General features: G+C 35.1%; 1 protein-coding gene across 1 annotated transcript in view; it reads right to left on the bottom strand.

Annotated features, from left to right (window-relative positions):
- The window catches only part of FAF1 (Fas associated factor 1), a 412,428-nt gene that overhangs the window by 265,554 nt on the left and 128,570 nt on the right, over positions 1-18,304 (bottom strand). Inside the window, exon 5 of the mRNA XM_045857312.1 lies at positions 4,387-4,478. Within this exon, the coding sequence (XP_045713268.1) occupies positions 4,387-4,478 (92 nt within the window). The remainder of the gene's footprint in view (positions 1-4,386; positions 4,479-18,304) is intronic.

Below are 18,304 nucleotides of genomic sequence, written 5' to 3'. Positions count from 1 at the left end.
ATTTATTTATGAGGCACAGAAGAAAAAATGTTGGATTTATTCAAGGTAAGGATTTTTATCAAGCAAGATCCATGAAGCAAGAGTTGAGGCTATACACAAGAAACTGATTATAAGACTGACTGTGGAATTTAACCAATTGTAAGGAAGGAAGAGAGGGCATGAAAGAGGTAATGATCATGAAAGGTAGCACAAACAGTGGATTGTTAAGTATAAATGGGGCTGAAGGATTGTTGGAGTTAGGAGACCAAAGGAAGTTAGCTAGAAAAATGAGAGATGTTGAGAAGAAAATGGAAGCTTGAAATTAAAATTTGAGAATTGTTATAAATAAATGATTAAAACCATGGGAAGATATGACTGATACAGAGGGGGAAAAAAGTTCAAGGAACTGAGAGACCAAGGTGTTGCAAGAATCACTTAAAAAGATATTAAAATTTCTAAGAATTAAGATGGAGAGCAATCATAAACCAGAAACCTACAACCTTTTGGTATATGGGACAACAGTCCAACCACCTGAGCCACCCAGTCAAGGCTAGGTGACATAATCTTTTTTTAATCCTCACCCAAGCACATTTTTCATAGCTTTTTAAAGAAAGAGGAAGGGAGAAAGAGAAACATTGATGCAAGAGACAAGAATTGATTGGTTGCCTCCCACATGTGCCCATACCAGGGATCACATGCACCCAGACTAAGGACCAAACCCACAATCTAAGTATGTGCCCTGAGGGGGAATCAAACCTACAATCCTTTGGTTAAGTACAACGCTCAACAAACTGAGCCACACTGTCCAGGGCTGGTGATATTTCTTGACATGAAATTCAAAGTTGAAAGTTTTTAGGGAGGAAGTAATAATAATGATATAAAAGTGGAAATAAGGAAAATAATGACATACAGCATTCCCCCTTATCCATGGATGATAGGTTTCAATACCAGTGGATGTCTAAAACTGCAGAATGCTACATGTACTATATTTTTTCCTATACATATGTACCAATGACAAGACTTGATTTATAAATTAGGCATAGTAAGAAATTAAGCATAACTAATAATAAAATAGAACAATTATAAAAACATACTGTAATAAAAGTTATATGAATGTGGTCTCTGTCAAAATATCTTATAGTACTCCACAGAAAAAGTTTGCTGACCCCTAATCTAGCACAGCACTAACTTAGTACCTAAATCTCTCTTACCAACCCAAAATTCCTGTAAATATCTTGAAACACTCAAAATCTCCATATATCAAGCAAACTCACATATAAGTATGTATAAGCACAATATCTACCAGAAGCCATTGACAAAGAAAAAAATGAACCAAAAGTTAAAGATTCTAATTTTATTTTGCCTTAAACATCTCACAATTCAGAGTTAACTCACTTATTTCAATTTATCCCCTTCTGTCAGCAAAAGAAAAAGGGTATAAAATATTCTATACTTAAGGCTGCTAATACATCCCTGAGAATAGCAACTACTACCTTAAATGTATAAAACTTTTTAAAATTCTTATCATTCAATCCATGCCCCTGCCACTTACCCAAATAAACAAAGAAATATTCCTACCATTTAAAATTACCAATGTAAGGCACAACTACAGACTTCCAGCCAAGATGGAGGCGTAGGTAGATGCACTGTGCCTCCTTGCACAACCAAAAGAAGAAAAACAACAATTTAAAGACAAAAAACAACCAGAGCCGACAGAAAACTGAACTGTATGGAAGTCTGACAACCAAGGAGTTAAAGCAGAAACATCCACCCAGACTGGTAGGAGGGAAGGAAACAGGCAGCTGGGCTGAGAGGACTCCTGGCAAAAGGGTGGTGGAGGATCGGACGGGAAAGGCAGCAGCTGGGAGACAGCAAGGCAGCAGCTGGTGGAGCCGGCAGTCCCACATTTACGTGCGGATAAACTGGGTGGAACACCTGGGGAGCGAGACAGCCCTCACAACCTGGGGTCCCAGCACAGGGAAATAAAGCCTCAAACCACTGATGGAATACACCTGTGGGGGTTGAGGCAGCAGCAGGAGAAATTCCCAGCCTCACAGGAGAGTTTGCTGGAGAGACCCACAGAGTCCTAGAATGTGCACAAACCCACCCATCCAGGAATCAGCACCAGAAGGGCCCACTTTTTTTTTTTGCTTGTGAGTAGCAGGGAAGTGACTGAAATCTGGCAGAGAGCAGAGCAAGTGCCATTATTCCCTCTTGACCCTGTACAGTGTCACAAAGCAGCTACATGGGTTGCCCCGCCCCGGTGAACACCTAAGGCTCCGTCCCTCACTACGTAACATGGGTGTCAAGACAAAAAAGAAAAAATGGCCCAAATGAAAGAACAGATCAAAGCTCCAGAACAAACACAACTAAGCAATGAAGAGATAGCCAACCTATCAGATGCACAGTTCAAAACACTGGTGATAAGGATGCTCACAGAACTGGTTGAATTTGGTTGCAAATTAGATGAAAAAATGAAGGCTATGCTAAGTGAAATAAAGGAAAATGTACAGGGAACCAATAGTGATGGGAAGAAAACTGGGACTCAAATCAATGGAATGGACCAAACGGAAGAAAGAAACAATCAAACAGAAAAGAATGAAGAAACAAGAATTCAAAAAAATGAGGCAAGGCTTAGGAACCTTCAGGACATCTTTAAACATTCCAACATCCGAATTATAGGGGTACCAGAAGGGGAAGAGGAAGAGCAACAAGTGGAAAACTTATTTGAACAAATAATAAAGGAGAACTTCCCCAATCTGGCAAAGGAAATAGACTTCCAGGAAGCTCAGAGAGTCCCAAAGAAGTTGGACCCAAGGAGGAACACACCAAGGCACATCATCATTACATTACCCAAGATTAAAATGAAGGAGAGAATCCTAGAAGCAGCAAGAGAAAAGAAGACAGTTACCTACAAAGGAGTTTCTATAAGACTGTCAGCTGATTTCTCAAGAGACCTTACAGGCAAGAAGGGGCTGGAAAGAACTATTCCAAGTCATGAAAGGCAAGGACCTACTTCCAAGATTGCTCTATCCAGCAAAGCTTTCATTTAGAATGGAAGGGCAGATAAAGTGCTTCTCAGATAAGGTCAAGTTAAAGGAGTTCATCATCACCAAGCCCTTATTATATGAAATGTTAAAGGAATTTATCTAAGAAAAAGAAGATGATCAAAAATATGAACAGTAAAATGAAAGCAAACTCAGTTATTAACAACCACACCTAAAATAAAAGCAAACTAAGCAAACAACTACAACAGGAACAGAACCACAGAAATGGAGATCACATGGAGGGTTAGCAAAAGGGGAGTAGGAGGAGAAGAGAGGGGGAAAAGGTACAGAGAATAAGCAGCATAAATGGTAGGTAGAAAATAGACAGGTGGAGGTTAAGAATAGTATGGGAAATGTAGAAGCTAAAGAACTTATATATATGACCCATGGACATGAACTAAACGGGGCGGGGGGGGGGGGAATGTGGGTGTGCAGGGTGGAGGGAAATAAAGAGGGGAAAATGGGACAACTATAATAGCATAATAAATAAAATATATTTAAAAAAAAGAAAATGCACAACTCTAAAGTTAATGGAGCTAAATAGATAAATAAAAATAAAATTACCAATATAAAAATTTTCCCTATTATCTTTGTTCTATAATCAATACATGGCACCATGTATACTCTATGTATGACATCTTTCAGACCAGCAAGCAATTGTTCATTAAATTATTATCCCAGAGCACTCACTGACACCCTATGAGATTTAAGAAAAAGGTAAAACCTTCCAAAAAACAGTGTCAAACTCCTATAAAATAGTTAGAAATACAAAAAATATGCTACATAGTGTTTTCATTTATACACTGAACTCCTTTATTTTATTATTTTTATTTTTTTAAGAGAGGGGAAGGAAGAAAGAAAGAGGAGAGAAACATCAATGTGTGGCTGCCTCTCATGCACCCGTCAACTGGGGATCTGACCTGTAACCCAGGCATGTGCCCTGACAGGGAATTGAACCAGCAACCCTCTGGTTCGTAGTCCAGCGCTCAATCCACTGAGCCACACCAGCCAGGGCCAAAACTCCTTTAAAACTGTTAGTTTATCATAAAAAATGTGTTATCTTGAAAAATACAGTGTGCTGATTTCTTAAACTAGTTTATTACCAAATCTACTCCTGTCATATGTAACATTAATAAAAACCAATTTATATACATCATTTAGTTAACTGCGTAACTTAATTTTATTTCTAGGCAATTTAAGAAACTCACACTGTATGAGGCCAGGTGGGCACTTGAAATATTGGGGAACCATTTGATAAAGTATATGATAACAATATTGCTGGATACCTGAAACTATTACAGAATACCACCAAATGTGAACTATAATTGAAAACTAAAAAAAAAAAAAGAAAGAAACTCACACTGTCTTCCACATCTCCAGTCTTCCAGCCTTTCAACAGCATTTTAGACACAGGTATCTGGAGTTCATTTTCTAGAATCTGTTTAATTTCTCCTGTATAAATAAAAATATACTGAATATTACTAACAAAATAATGCAATCTGAGTTCCTTTTTTCTTTCTTTCTACCATTCTCAACAACATGGATGGAACTAGAGAGCATTATGCTAAGTAAAATGAGCCAGGTGGTAAAAGGCAAATACCACATGATTTCACCTATAAGTGGAATCTAATCAACAAAACAAATAAGCAAGCAAAATATAACCAGAGACATTGAAATAAAGAACAAACTGACAGTAATCAGGGGGGAGGGGGGAGAGAGATAATTGGGGAAATATGGGAAGGTACACCAAGGAACATGTATAAAGCACACATGGACAAAGCCAAAGATGGGTAAGCTCAAGGGTGGGAGGCGGGGATGGGTGGGGCAGAGGTCCATGGTGGGGTGAAAATGGACACAACTGTATTTGAACCACAATTTAAAAAAAAAGAAGAAAAAGAAAAAGTAAAAATTCAATAATAGTCAAAAGTTAATTAAATTAAGTTTTTATTAAAAATAAAATAAAAATAAAATAAACTAAAATAAAATAAAAATAAAATTAAAATAAAATAAAGTAAAAAATGTAAGCAACATTTATTCACATCCTGGGCTAGCATTCATATTAGACATATGGTACGCAAGTCAATGACATTTGTCTGATGAGTGAATAACAAAAATTGCAATAGTCCAAATTTCAAATCTTGATCAAACAACATGTTCATTCCCCTTTGAAGAACTCAGGCTTCAACATTAATTATGACAAAAGACTCCACAATTAAATAATTAATTAGGTAGTTACTTAATTACATAGCATTTTTTAAAGAAACAGATATCAGTGATTTGGGATTTGAAGAGAAACAATCTATTTTAAACCAATCAATTGACAACACATATATGCTCAGAATATGGTAGGAGTAGCAACTAAAGTATAAAACCTGAGTCATCATAGAATAGGGAAAGAAGACTTTGGAATGAATACTTAGATTGAAGTCACATCTTGAAGAAATCTGAAAACTTGTCTGTTCTTAGTTTTTACATCTATAAAATGTGAAATAATTATGCCTATCTTCTCTAAGTCTGGGATCCAAGGATGAAAGGAAATAGCATCAATAAAAGTAGCTGAAAACAAAAGAGCCAATAATCTAGAACACAATGTAAATTGTGTTAAATATAAAAGCAACAGAATTTCAGAAAGGAAAAAGGAAACATGTTGTTGGATCAAACACAGAAGGATCTGTGAGAGAGATGAGACTTAAATCCAGGTTGAAGAAAAACTACCGTATTTTTAGGACTATACAATGCACCAGACTGTAAGACGCACCTAGGTTTTAGAGGTGGAAAACAGGGGGAAAATTTTTGAAGCAAAAAATGTGGTAAAATATTTAATACCCTATGACCCCGCTCCACTGCCGCCCCTTCCCACAGCAAGCCAGATAAGCTACATTCAGACTATAAGACACACACCCCCTTTTCCTCCCAAATTTGTGGGGGAGTGCATCGTATAGTCAGAAAAATATGGCAAATTTAAACCACGCTTGATTTACAACTGGATTGTGAAGAAGAGATAAACCGAAGACAAGGATATTCTATTTTGTAAAGACAAAAGACTGAAAGATATAAAGGCAAAAAAATAAACATGCTGCTAATGAGAAACAGTGAGGAATCACAATTTGCCCAGTGCTCCACAAATTAATTTTCAGGAACCAAGTCTATTTATAAACCAACCAGCTAGTTTCTGTTACTGTAGTTTATTAAACAGATTGTTGAATCAAAATGTACAAATATTTCATACATCTTTTATTAAGTTAGTGCCAGTCTATAATTTTAGGTTAAAACATAATTCAATTCAAATTATAATAAATAATTAAATACTAAAAAAAATTGATTGTTAGGTATCAAAAGAGAAAAAATAATTCCACAATGATAAAGTAATAGGAGGAAAGAAAAAGCTTATGTTATATAAGCTCTATGGAAACACAGCAGGTGCCTAAGTAAGCAATGCCACAATCAAACCCTTCATGGACTTAGAGACAGTTTTGTATGTTCTTAAAGAAAATTCCTATCTGGACACTTGGGATAGTGATTAAACATCATAAAAATAAATATGGTTCAATATCTTAGAAACATAAATTTATCACCTTTAGTGTTCAAATATGTCACTGTTGACAAAGGATTGTTCTGTTTATAAAATGGTACAAAGGTGAGCCATACATTTTATACCAAATACATATAAATATGTTGCCTTTTTGCTTGTGGCTAAGGTTGCTATTTCTAGAATGGGGCTTGTCTAGAATGTGCTTGTCTAGAATGGGGCTTAAGCTCTTGCAAGTCTTCCCATTGTTTTCCTCTTAGACACCTCTGTTCACCTGATACTGCCCACTTAGACTCAAGGAGACACTCTTAGCAATGATAGCCTAAAAGAAGTTTCTTAAAGGATAAACAAAAAAGATTTTAAGTAAAAGTCTCATTACTCTTTGCAGCAAGTTTTGGTAACATGTAAAACAAATAGTCTTTTGTTCCACAGTTAGAGAGAAATAGAAAACAAAACCAGAATCATGACAGCCACCAGAACTTCTCATATTTTAAAGTCTTCTCTATTGGTCTCAATTTCTTCTGTACAGTGACTGGGGATAAGTACAGTACCAGCAATTCATTGGGTTGCTATATCAAATGACATAAGGCATGGAAATATTTTGTATTAGTATGTGTTCAGTACATATAAGGGACTCAAAAAAATGGGTGTTTTGAGTTGTACTGATTAATACATATTGATTAAGGTAATAGCACTGTAACTGGCCAGTACAGGTTCTTAATAGACAGTAGTAATTGTACCAAGGATATCCAAAATAATCTGGGGCAGTTAAGTGCTAGAATGCAGCAAGTTTCAGAGCCAGTATCCATATCTGGATCTTCCTGACTCCAAAGATCTTAACATAAGACAGCACACCCACTATGGTAGCCTCATATGTTACTTGGTGAATTGTGAAGATATGCTGATGTCATCAAGAATAATCCATTGAATTTGCAAATTATTTATCTGGTATAGGATTAACATGCAAAATATATAAAGAACTCATACAACTCAATAGCAAAAACACTAAATAATTTTAAAATGGGCAAAGGACCTGCCCACATTTTCCTAAATATATACAAATGATCATCATCACTGAGTCACGAGATAAATGCTGAGAAGGATGTGGAGAAAAGAGAATCCTTTGTGCACTGTTGGGATTGTAAATTGGCATAGCCACTATGGAAAACACTATGGAGGATTCTCAAAAAAATAAAAATAGAACTACCATATGATGTAGCAATTCCACTTCTGGGAATATATCTGAAGGAAACAAAAACACTAGGTCAAAGCGCTCCCAGGCTCATAGCAGCATTATCTATAATAGCCAAAATAACCTAAGTGTCTATCAATAGAATAAGAAGTGGTATATAAGAAGAATATATGAATGGACCTTGCAGGCATTAAGCTAAATGAAAGAAGTAAATAGAGAAAGACAAATACTGTTTATCTCACTTAACATGGAATCTCAAAAAAAGACATAAGATTTGTGGTAACCAGAGCAGGAAGTGGGGGGTAAAGGAATTGGATGAAGGTGGTCAAAAGGTACAAACTTCTAGCTATAAGGTAAGTACTGGGGATGTACAATATTACACAATGACTATGGTTACACTGCTATGTGGTATATTTAAAAGCTGTTAAGAGAATAAACCCTAAGAGTTCTCATCACAGGAAATAAAAAAACCTTTTTTTCTTTTTTGTATCTCTATATGATGTGTATCTCTATGTGATATTAGATATTAACTAAACTGATTGTGGTAATTTCACAATACATGTAAATCAAGTCATTACCCTGTACACCTTTAAACTTATACAAGGCTATATAATAATACCTCAATGAAACCACGGAAAAATTTTAAAAACATACTGAATCTAATAGCATACTTTTTAGAAAACCATTGAATATGATTTACATATAATAAAATTCGCTTATGAGTTTTGACATAAACACCATTGTAACCATCACCACAATCAAAATGAAAAACATTTCCTGTATCACAAAAAGTTTGCTCACGCATGTTTGGAAAAAAAGCTAACCTACACCCCAAGTTCTGATCTTCCTTCTCACTCTTAAATTGTTTTGTCTGTTCTCTTTTATGTTTGGGTTCTTTTGCTCTGCATGTCTTTTAAGATTCATCCATGTCACTCTGTATACCAATAAACAGTTCCTTTTCATCGCTTAGCAGTACTCCACTATAGCGCAGTAGGCAGCTGAAATGGCTTCCTATGTTCCCCACCTCATGGTATTCACGACATTTGCAATCCCCCCGTTGAGTGTGAGCTGTACCAGGGTGATTTTAACAAAGAGAATACAATAATGGTGATGAGGTGTCACTTCTGAGAATACAAAACACTGACTTCCACCTTACTAGACTGTGATTTCCATCTTGTTAGCATATCCTCTATTGCTCTCTTACTTGCTCATTCTGATGATGCCAGCTGCCTTGCTGTGAACTGCTCTATGGAGAGGCAAACATAACAAGGAACTAAAAGCAGTATTCAAGAGTGAGTGAATAAATCAGGCTCCCAGTTAAACAGCCCACATGGTAATGGATCCTAGGCAATCACATCAGAGATCCCCAAAGTGGATCCTTCTTTAGCTGAGCCTTGAGACAATTTTGACTGCAGCCCATTAGAAACCAGTTAAGCCATGCCTAGATTCCTGAGTTACATATAAACTGTGGGTAACAAATGTTTTCTTAAAAGCACTAAGTTTTAAGTAATTTGTTACAAAAAATAACTAATACATATGGTTACAGCACAATTTATCAATTTTACCGGTTGATGAACAACTAGTTTGTTACTGTTTTTCCCTATTATAAACAAATAAGCTCCAATTAACTTTATTAAATAAAACTTTTCATAAATATTGCAATGTATGTGATTTCTCTTGAGTAAATACCTAAGAATGGAATTGCTAGATTGTAAATGTATGATAACTTTATAAAAAACTGCCAAACTTTCTTTGCTATGTTTATTATACTTTAATAAACTAATGTGTTCACATTGGATTATGGTACAATACCATAATTGTTGTTATTATTATTATTATTTGTTATTGTTATATTGTTATTATTATTTTTTGTTATTATTATCTTTGTTATTATTATTTTTGAAACTTAATCAAATCAAATATACAGTAATTGAGAATTCACTCTTTTTTTCTTTTTTTTAATTGTTATTCAATTACAGTTGTGCCCAAACTTTTTTCCAAAGTGATGGCACCATATTGCATTCCACCAAAGTTCCCATTGCTCCATATCACTACCAAGAAGCAGAATTTTCTGTCCTTTAATTTTAGCCATTTCGGTGGGTATGAAGCAGTTTCTCATTGTGGTTTCAATTTGTATTCCTTGATGATTAATAACTAATGACACTGAGCATCTTTTCATGCACTTACTGGCTGTGTATCTTTTATAAAGTGCTGAATAGACAAACATGTCATGAGAAGGCCTTGCATTTTCCTTGATCTTAGGGGGAAGTATTTTTAGTCTTTAATTATAAAGTATTATATTAGTTGTATGTTCTTTGGCAGTTTGTTTTGTCAGGTTGACAAATCTATTCTTACATTGCTGCAAGTTTAAGTTAAAAACAAAAAACAAAAAAAACATGATATGTCTGTCTTGTTCCTGATCTTTGAGGAAAAGCTTTTAGTTTTTGCCCATTGAGTATGATGTTGGCTGTAGGTTTCTTGTATATGGCCTTTATTGAGGTATGTTCCCTCTGTACTTTATCAAGTTAAAAAGCTTCTGCATGGCTAAAGAAAACATCAGCAAAATGAAAAGGGAATCAACAATATGGGAAAACATATTTGCCAATACCTCAGACTAGGGTTTGATTTCTAAAATATACAAAGAACTCATATGACTCCACACCAGGAAGACAAACAATCCAATTAAAAAATGAGCAAAGGACCTGAACAGACACTTCTCCAAGGAGGACATACAGAGGGTCCATACACACATGAAAGAATGCTCAGCTTCATAGCCATCAGAGAGATGCAAATTAAAACCACAATGAGATAACCACCTCACACCAATCGGAATGGCCATCGTAAATAAATCAACAAACAACAAGTGTTGGAGAGGATGTGGGAAAAAGGGAACCCTAGTGCACTGTTGATGGGAATGCAGACTGGTGCAGCCACTGTGGGAAACAGTATGGAATTTCCTCAAAATATTAAAGATGAAACTGCCTTTTGATCCAATGATCCCACTGCTGCGACTATATCCTAAAGAATCCTGAAACACCAATTCAAAAGAACCTATGCACCCCAATGTTCATAGCAGCATTGTTTACAATAGCCAAGTGCTAGAAACAGCTTAAGTGCCCATCAGTAAATGAGTGGATAAAAAAATGTGGTACATTTATACAATGGAATACTACACAACAGAAAGAAAAAAATCCTACCCTTCACAACAGCATGGACAGAACTGGAGAGCATTATGCTAAGTGAAATAAGACTGGCAGTGAAAGACAAATACCATATGATCTCACCTATAAGTAGAACCTAATAAATGAAACACACAAACAAGCAAAAGAGAAAAAGAGACTTGGTATAAGGAATAAACTGACAGTGACCAGTGGAGAGCGGGGAGAGGGATAACAGAGGAAAGAAGGGGAAGGGGCTAGTCAAAGAACATGTATAAAAGACCCATGGTAATGGACAATAGGGTGTGAATTGATTGAGGGAGCAGGTGGTGGGCAAAGCAGGAGAGAGCAATGGCGGAAATATTGGGACAACTGTAATTGAACAATAAAAAAAGATATGGTGCTAAATATTGTCCAATGCTTTTTCCTCCACATATTGAAATGATCAGAGAAATTTTTTTTTAATTTTTATTTATTTATCTTTAGAGGGGAAGGGAAGGAGAGAGGGAGAGAAATATCAATGTATGGTTGCCTCTCATGCGTCCCCCACTGTGAACTGGCCCGCAACCCAGGCATGTGCCCTGACTGGGAATCGAACCACGATCCTTTGGTTCACAGGCCCACACTCAATCCACTGAGCTACACCGGCCAGGGCTGATCAGAGAAGTTTTTTCATTTGCTGTATTAATATGGTAAATTATAATAATGAATTTCAAGCTGTTACAGAAGTCCTGCATTCTTGAATAATCCCCACTTGACCATGACATTACAATATACATAAGTATTTTATTATATTGTACTAAATACAGTTTGCAAATATTTTTTAGAAATTTCTGCCTCTATGGTTTAAGAAATACCGATCTATACTTTTCTTTACCTGCAATGTCTTTGTCTGGTTTTGGTATGCTGGTTTCATAAAATTAATTAGAAAATATTTCACATTTCTCTATTTGTTAATGATTGCTAATATATCTTGCTTAAATATTATATAGACTTTACCTGTGGAGTCATCTGTGCTTGGCTTTTCTTATGGGGAGGTTTTGACTGTCGATTCTTATACAAGATTATGTAAGTTTCAGGTGTATAACACAGTGGTTAGACCTTTATATAATTTACAAAGTGATCCCCTCAATAGGTCTAGTACCATATCTGACACCATACATTGTTATTACAATATTATTGACTATATTCCCCATGCTGTCCTTTACATCTCCATGACTGTTTTTAAAACTGGCAATTTGCACCTTAATTCCTTCCTTTTTATAATCCATGCCCCCCCACCGCTCACCCATCTAGCAACCATCAAAATGTTCTCTGTACCTATGCATTTGTTTCTATTTTGTTTGTTCATTTACTTTGGTTTTTAAGTGAATATGGCATTTTACGTTTTTTCTCTATCTGACTCATTTCACTTAGCATAATACCCTCTAGGTCCATCCATGTTGTTGTAGATGGCAAGCTCCGTTTCTTTTTCATGGCTGAGTAATATTCCATTGTATATATGTACCACCTCGTTTCTTTATCCATTTTTCCATCAATAAACACTTAAGTTGTTTCTATATCTTAGCCACTGTAAACAATGCTCCAGTGAACATATAGATGCATATATCCTTTCAATTAGTGTTTTGAGTTTCTTTGGAAAAATATCCAGAAGTGGAACTGCTGAATCCTCTTTGTCTCTTACAACAAAATAGCCTTTGTTTTAAAGTCTATTTTGTCTGGTATAAGTATTGCTACCTCAAAAGAAGCATTGCTTCTTTTTTGTTTCCATTTTCACGAAATATCTTTCCCATTCCTCTACTTTGGGTCTGCATGTATCTTCCTATCTCAAGTGGGTCTCTTATAGGTAGCATATGTATGGGTCTTGTTTAGTTATTAATTCATCCACTTTATCTTTTGATTGGAGCATTTAATCCATTTACATTTGTGTGTGATGAAATGAACACTACCCATAAAGAATTTCTGCTTCATACTGAAGTACAGCGGTAGTCTTGAGGAAAAGCATTTGTTTGCACTATGAGATGAACTGGTTTTTTCACACAGCACAATTTTTACTTGAACAAATGACTGTACACTCTATTATTCAGACTTGGTATTTTCTCAAACATAAACAAAGCCTGTCAATCCAAAGAAAACAACTGACATTTTTTTTCAATAATAGAATAGGTCTTGAAACTAAAATCCAAATTTTAAAAAATTTGTATATGCCACTATAAGCCTCATAACGTCCCAAAACTTACAATATTTTTCTATGAGATCAGTAATGATATTAACAAATGTGATTTATCAATATTATAAAATGTAATGTGTCAACATTTGGTTGATCTTTATAACAAAGTGAACCAATAGTTTCCAAATGGCAATTTCATGATATTACAAAATCATGCACTTAAAGTAAAGGTATTCCACAGGATTTTAAAATAGCAGAATGCTAAATTTTCATTGATGTGGTTTCAGATTTCACTTTGTTACTAACCTTTAACAAACTACCACTAGCCAAATTTTGGTTCAGTATCAAATAAAACCGTAAGAATATTATCTGAAAAGGCTATTAAAATACTTCTGCCTTCTATAATTATATATCTGTTCGTGGCCACATTTTCCTAAAATATTTCAACAGAAGTAACACATTACAACAGAAAAAATGGAGAAGCAAATAGAACAATCCAACAGTCTTCTACATAGAAACTGAAGAATTTGCAAAAATGTAAAAAAAATGCTCTTTTTCTAAGTATTTTTTATTTTTGAAAACTAATTAGCACCCTGACTTAGTGACTCAGTTGGTTTCATTGTCGTTCCACACACCAGAGAGCTGCAGGTTTGATTCCCAGTCAGGGTACATACCTAGGTTGCGGGTTCAATTCCCAGATGGGACACATGCAGGAGGCAGCCGATCGATGTTTCTCACATCGACATCTGTCTCTCTGTCTCTATCTCTCTCTCTATAACATCAACAAATAAAAATTTTAAAAAAATCTTTCACTAAGAATCTTACTCATGTTAACACGTAATGGGTTCATTAATGTTATCTATTAATACATACTTAAATCTCCCAGTTTTAGTTACTAATAAAAATATTTCTCTGGAGCTGCTAATAATTGTCCCACATGTTCAACAAAATTTCTTTCCTCTGGGTAAAGAAATTTAATAGCTTCCTATCCATACCTATGAGCTCAAGAAATTGTTTGGCTTACCCTATGATGTACAGAGTACTATTCAGTCAAAGATTTGAAGGGAGCACATACCAGATTTCTGGATTTGTTCCTCTATGCAGCTCTCTTTTCTCTATTTCTCCACCTTATACAGTCCAGTCATTTCAGCTTCATGGATCTCCTACTTTTTTTCAACTCAGCAAAACTGTTAGGCTCTGCTTGGGTTCCCTATCCCTGAAGGGTGGTACAGAAATTCCCTCCAGGCATAAAGTAGAAGAGACTACAGAGCTTATCTTGTCTGTTTCTCTTTCCTTATGTATCACAGGCCTCCTATGCTGCTTGATGTCCAATAGCTAAACACAATTGTTTCAGATATTTGGCCCAGTTTTCTAGGTCCTAATACAGGTTGCATGCCAGTTTTTCCTTTGAGGGCAGAAACAATTTTTTTAAAATTTTTTATTTCTCATACAAAGTTATTACAAGAATCCAAATTTTCCCCCTAAACAGTTCAGAAACACTAAGCAAAGATGTAGCTCATAAAAGCACATTACAACACTATCAGGCATATTACTTCTATTTTACATGGTAAGGCTTACCTTTAAACATTGGAAATTGTTGTTTTACATTCACATGGTTTTATATCCCCATGAACTATAAATTATTATACCTAACAATTTATTTTGTAGTTCTATATCAAGATTTCAAATATTGCTGAATATATAATAAATGTCTTCACTTTTTTTGTTTTTAACAGCAACTTTCTAGTTTTTAGTGACAAGAAACTTGGAAGGAAGGAAGGAAGGGAGGGAGGGAGGGAGGGGGGGAGGGGGGGAGGGGAGGGGAGGGAGGAAGGGCAAGGCAGCCTCCGTCAAACCTTAGTCAGCAATTACTCTAAACAGATTTTGGCCAGCTCAACAAAGAAATAATTGACAAAAGGTCATTCTGTTTACTCTGTTACACTCCAATAAATTGAAAACAGATTTATAAATACTTCATCTGAAATCTATTGCCTGAGAAAAATAATTTTATGTAGTTGTTTTCATTTTCCTTCAGATTCCCAGGTTGTAATATATCCGTTGTCTATAGATTTCACTACCTTCTTTCAAGATTATGTGGAAGGAATTCATGATGTAAATTTACAGTACCAAACCTTTATAAATTTGTAGGAAACAACTAAACATGGGAGGATGTAAAAAAAGATTCTATACTGGGGGTGTACTAATAATTTTCCAGCAGAATACAGGACACTGTAGCAATGTTAAGATCACCAGAATGATTAAAAAAAAGCCTTATGTCAGTTCTGTCACTATGTGACAGTTACTGAACCAAATTATAGACCCTCTCTGGCCTCAAATCCACACTGACTTTTTTTTTAAAATTAAGAATACATTTCACATTAATGCTACCTATTACCATTACTTTAATTTTAAAAATGCCAACACAAGGTGGCACCACAAGGTTAAAACTGTCTCCAAACGAAAAATGAAACACCCTATCTCAGTAGACACAAAAAGGGAAATCAAATCTGCCCCCTACAAGAAACAATGTACAAAAAATGTCATGTGGATTTTTAGCAAACAAATTCTCAAAAACAAATTTCCTCCCCCTTCTTTCAAATTAACATTTTTTCATGTTAGAATTCTTTTACTGTCTCTATTCATTTCCTCATTTTAAACATTTTAGCCACCAGCTCTTATAAATACTTGTTTCAACTATGAAAGCTATTCTTTTGAGAAAAAGATCAGATTTTGTACCAGAAGAGGCATATTAGATTTTCAGGGCTAAAAAAGCACCCATCTAAGAGGATGTTTAAAACTCCTTTGGGAAATGATTTACCCAGGAACAAAGTAGTGACTTAATGGAATCGGTGATACTCAGCTTCACAAGCAACTGAGCACACCGGTCAGGCCTGGATACAAGTCCTTTACAAAGTGAATGTTTTGCAAATATTTTCTCCCAGTCTTCAGCTTATCTTTCCATTTTCTTAAGAATGTATTTCAGACAGCAGTGCATAATTTTAACGAAGTTCAATATTTTAATTTTTCTTTCATGATTTGTGCTTTGTGTGTCCTATCTGGAAAAAAAAAAAAAAAAAAAACTTTGCTTAAGCCAAACTCAAAGATTTTCCATCATAGCCCTTGCTGGTATAGCTCAGTGGATTGAGTGCGGGCTTGTAAACCAAGTAGTTGCTGGTTTGATTCCCAATCAGGGCACATACCTGGGTTGCAGGCCAGGTCCCCAGTTATGGGAATGTGAGGGCCAACCACACATTGATCTTTCTCTCCCTCTATTTCTCCTTCCCTTCCCCTCTCTCTAAAAAATAAATAAATAAAATCTTTTTTAAAAATCACTCCTCCTATTTAAAAAAATTTTGTCATAGATTTTATAGTTTTAGCTCTCACATGTAGGTTTGTGAATTATTTGAAATTAATTTTTGTATAAGGTTCTTCTTCTTCAAGGTTAATATATGTATGTGGCATTTGGATATCCAATTGTGCTGGCTCCATTTGTTGAAAAGAATATCTATTCCAAACTGATTAACCAGGTATAGTAAGTCCATTTCTAGACACTCTATCTGTGCTAATCACCTATTTGTCTACCTCTGTCGCCAATACTATATTATCATGATTACTGCCTTAAAAATCAGTCTTAACATTAGGTGGTATAGTTATTTCTAAGAATTATTTTGTTTTTTTTTAAGGGCTTATTTATTTATGTTTAGAGAGGGGGAGGGAAGGAGAAAGACAGGGAAAGAAACAATGTGTGCTTACCTGTCAAGTACCCCCCACTGGGAACATGGCCTGCAACCCAGGCGTGTGCACTGACTGGGAATCAAACCAGCGACCCTTTGGTTCACAGTCTGGGGCTCAATCCACTGAGCCACACCAGCCTGGGCCTCTCTAGAAATTATTTTGAACATTCTACACCACTTCCATTTTAAGATAAATGAGAGTAAACTTCTCAATATCTTCTTTTAAAAAGCTGAAAATTTATCAAAATTGCACTGATTCTATAGATCAGTGTGAAGAAAAAAAGGACATTCTAACAACAGTGAGTTGTTCCATTCGTGAACATGATATATCTTTCCATTTATTTATGTCTTTAATTTTTCTGAAAAATGTTTTACAGTTGCAGTATAAGGCCTTGCATATTTTTTGCTAAATTTACCCCTTTGGTAAAAAGATATTTTGTAAAATTTTAGTTTTTAATTATGTGTTACTAGTATAAAAATATAATTGATTTTTGTACACTGACTTTCTATCTTTTGACCATGCTAAATTCAATTATTAGTTCTAGTAACCTAAATTATTTGGGGTTTTCTACGTAGATTATTGTATCTTTTTGAATGAAATATTTTAAATTTTTTTCTACTAATAATTCTTCCTGAAATTTTACTTCTTTTTATTGCTTTATTGCATTGCCTAGGACCTCCAGTGGAATGCTGAATAGAAGGGGCAGGAAGGAACATCCTGCCTTGTTTTCTATCTCAGGGACAAAGCACTCATACTTTCATTAAGTATGCTAGGTGTTGAATTTTTGTAAATGACCTTTATTAGTAGTTGTGCAGTCTGCCTTTTATTCATAATTTTGGAGAATTTTTTTCAAATGGATATTGAATTTAGTTAAACGCTTTTTCTTTATCTACTGAGATAATTGTGTTTTTTTCATTTTTAGTTGTTTGATAAGGTACATGAAATTTTTTTCAATCACAGGAGTGACATGATTATATTTGTATTCTTGAAAGGTCAGTTATCATAAGTTACAACTTATTCTTTAGCAACTGGTTATATCTATATCTCTTACTAGATATAACTGATATATCTAGTTCTATGTAAGTTCTATGAAAACAAATACCACTCCTGTTTTTGTCTCCATTGTGTATCTGGGACTGGATAAGAGTACAAATTATTTAATGAGTGAATAAACAAATGTGTAAGCAAATGCAAGGAGAGCTGAAGCACTATGAAGAATCAGCAAGCATAAAGCAAGACTAGAGGTAGGGAAAATAATTAAGAAGCTATCAGATTGAGGGTTGGTATTTCCACAACTGAACAGAGTTCAGGGGCAAATGATCTAACCTAATTAGGGAAGAAAAAAACGTCAAACAAAAATCTCCAGTTTTTTACATACATAAGAATCCTAGAGAAACTTGGGTTGATGTTACTCCATATCAGGGTCTGAATTATTGTTACGGTCACCTCAGAAATGAAAGCCAAGAAATTTGTTCTACTTTTTCTGGGTGATCA

The sequence above is a fragment of the Phyllostomus hastatus genome, unplaced genomic scaffold, assembly GCF_019186645.2.
Source record: "Phyllostomus hastatus isolate PE091 unplaced genomic scaffold, TTU_PhHast_1.1 phas_contig_147, whole genome shotgun sequence".
In the NCBI taxonomy this organism is placed as follows: domain Eukaryota; kingdom Metazoa; phylum Chordata; class Mammalia; order Chiroptera; family Phyllostomidae; genus Phyllostomus; species Phyllostomus hastatus.
This window is presented reverse-complemented; position numbering and strand designations above follow the sequence as displayed.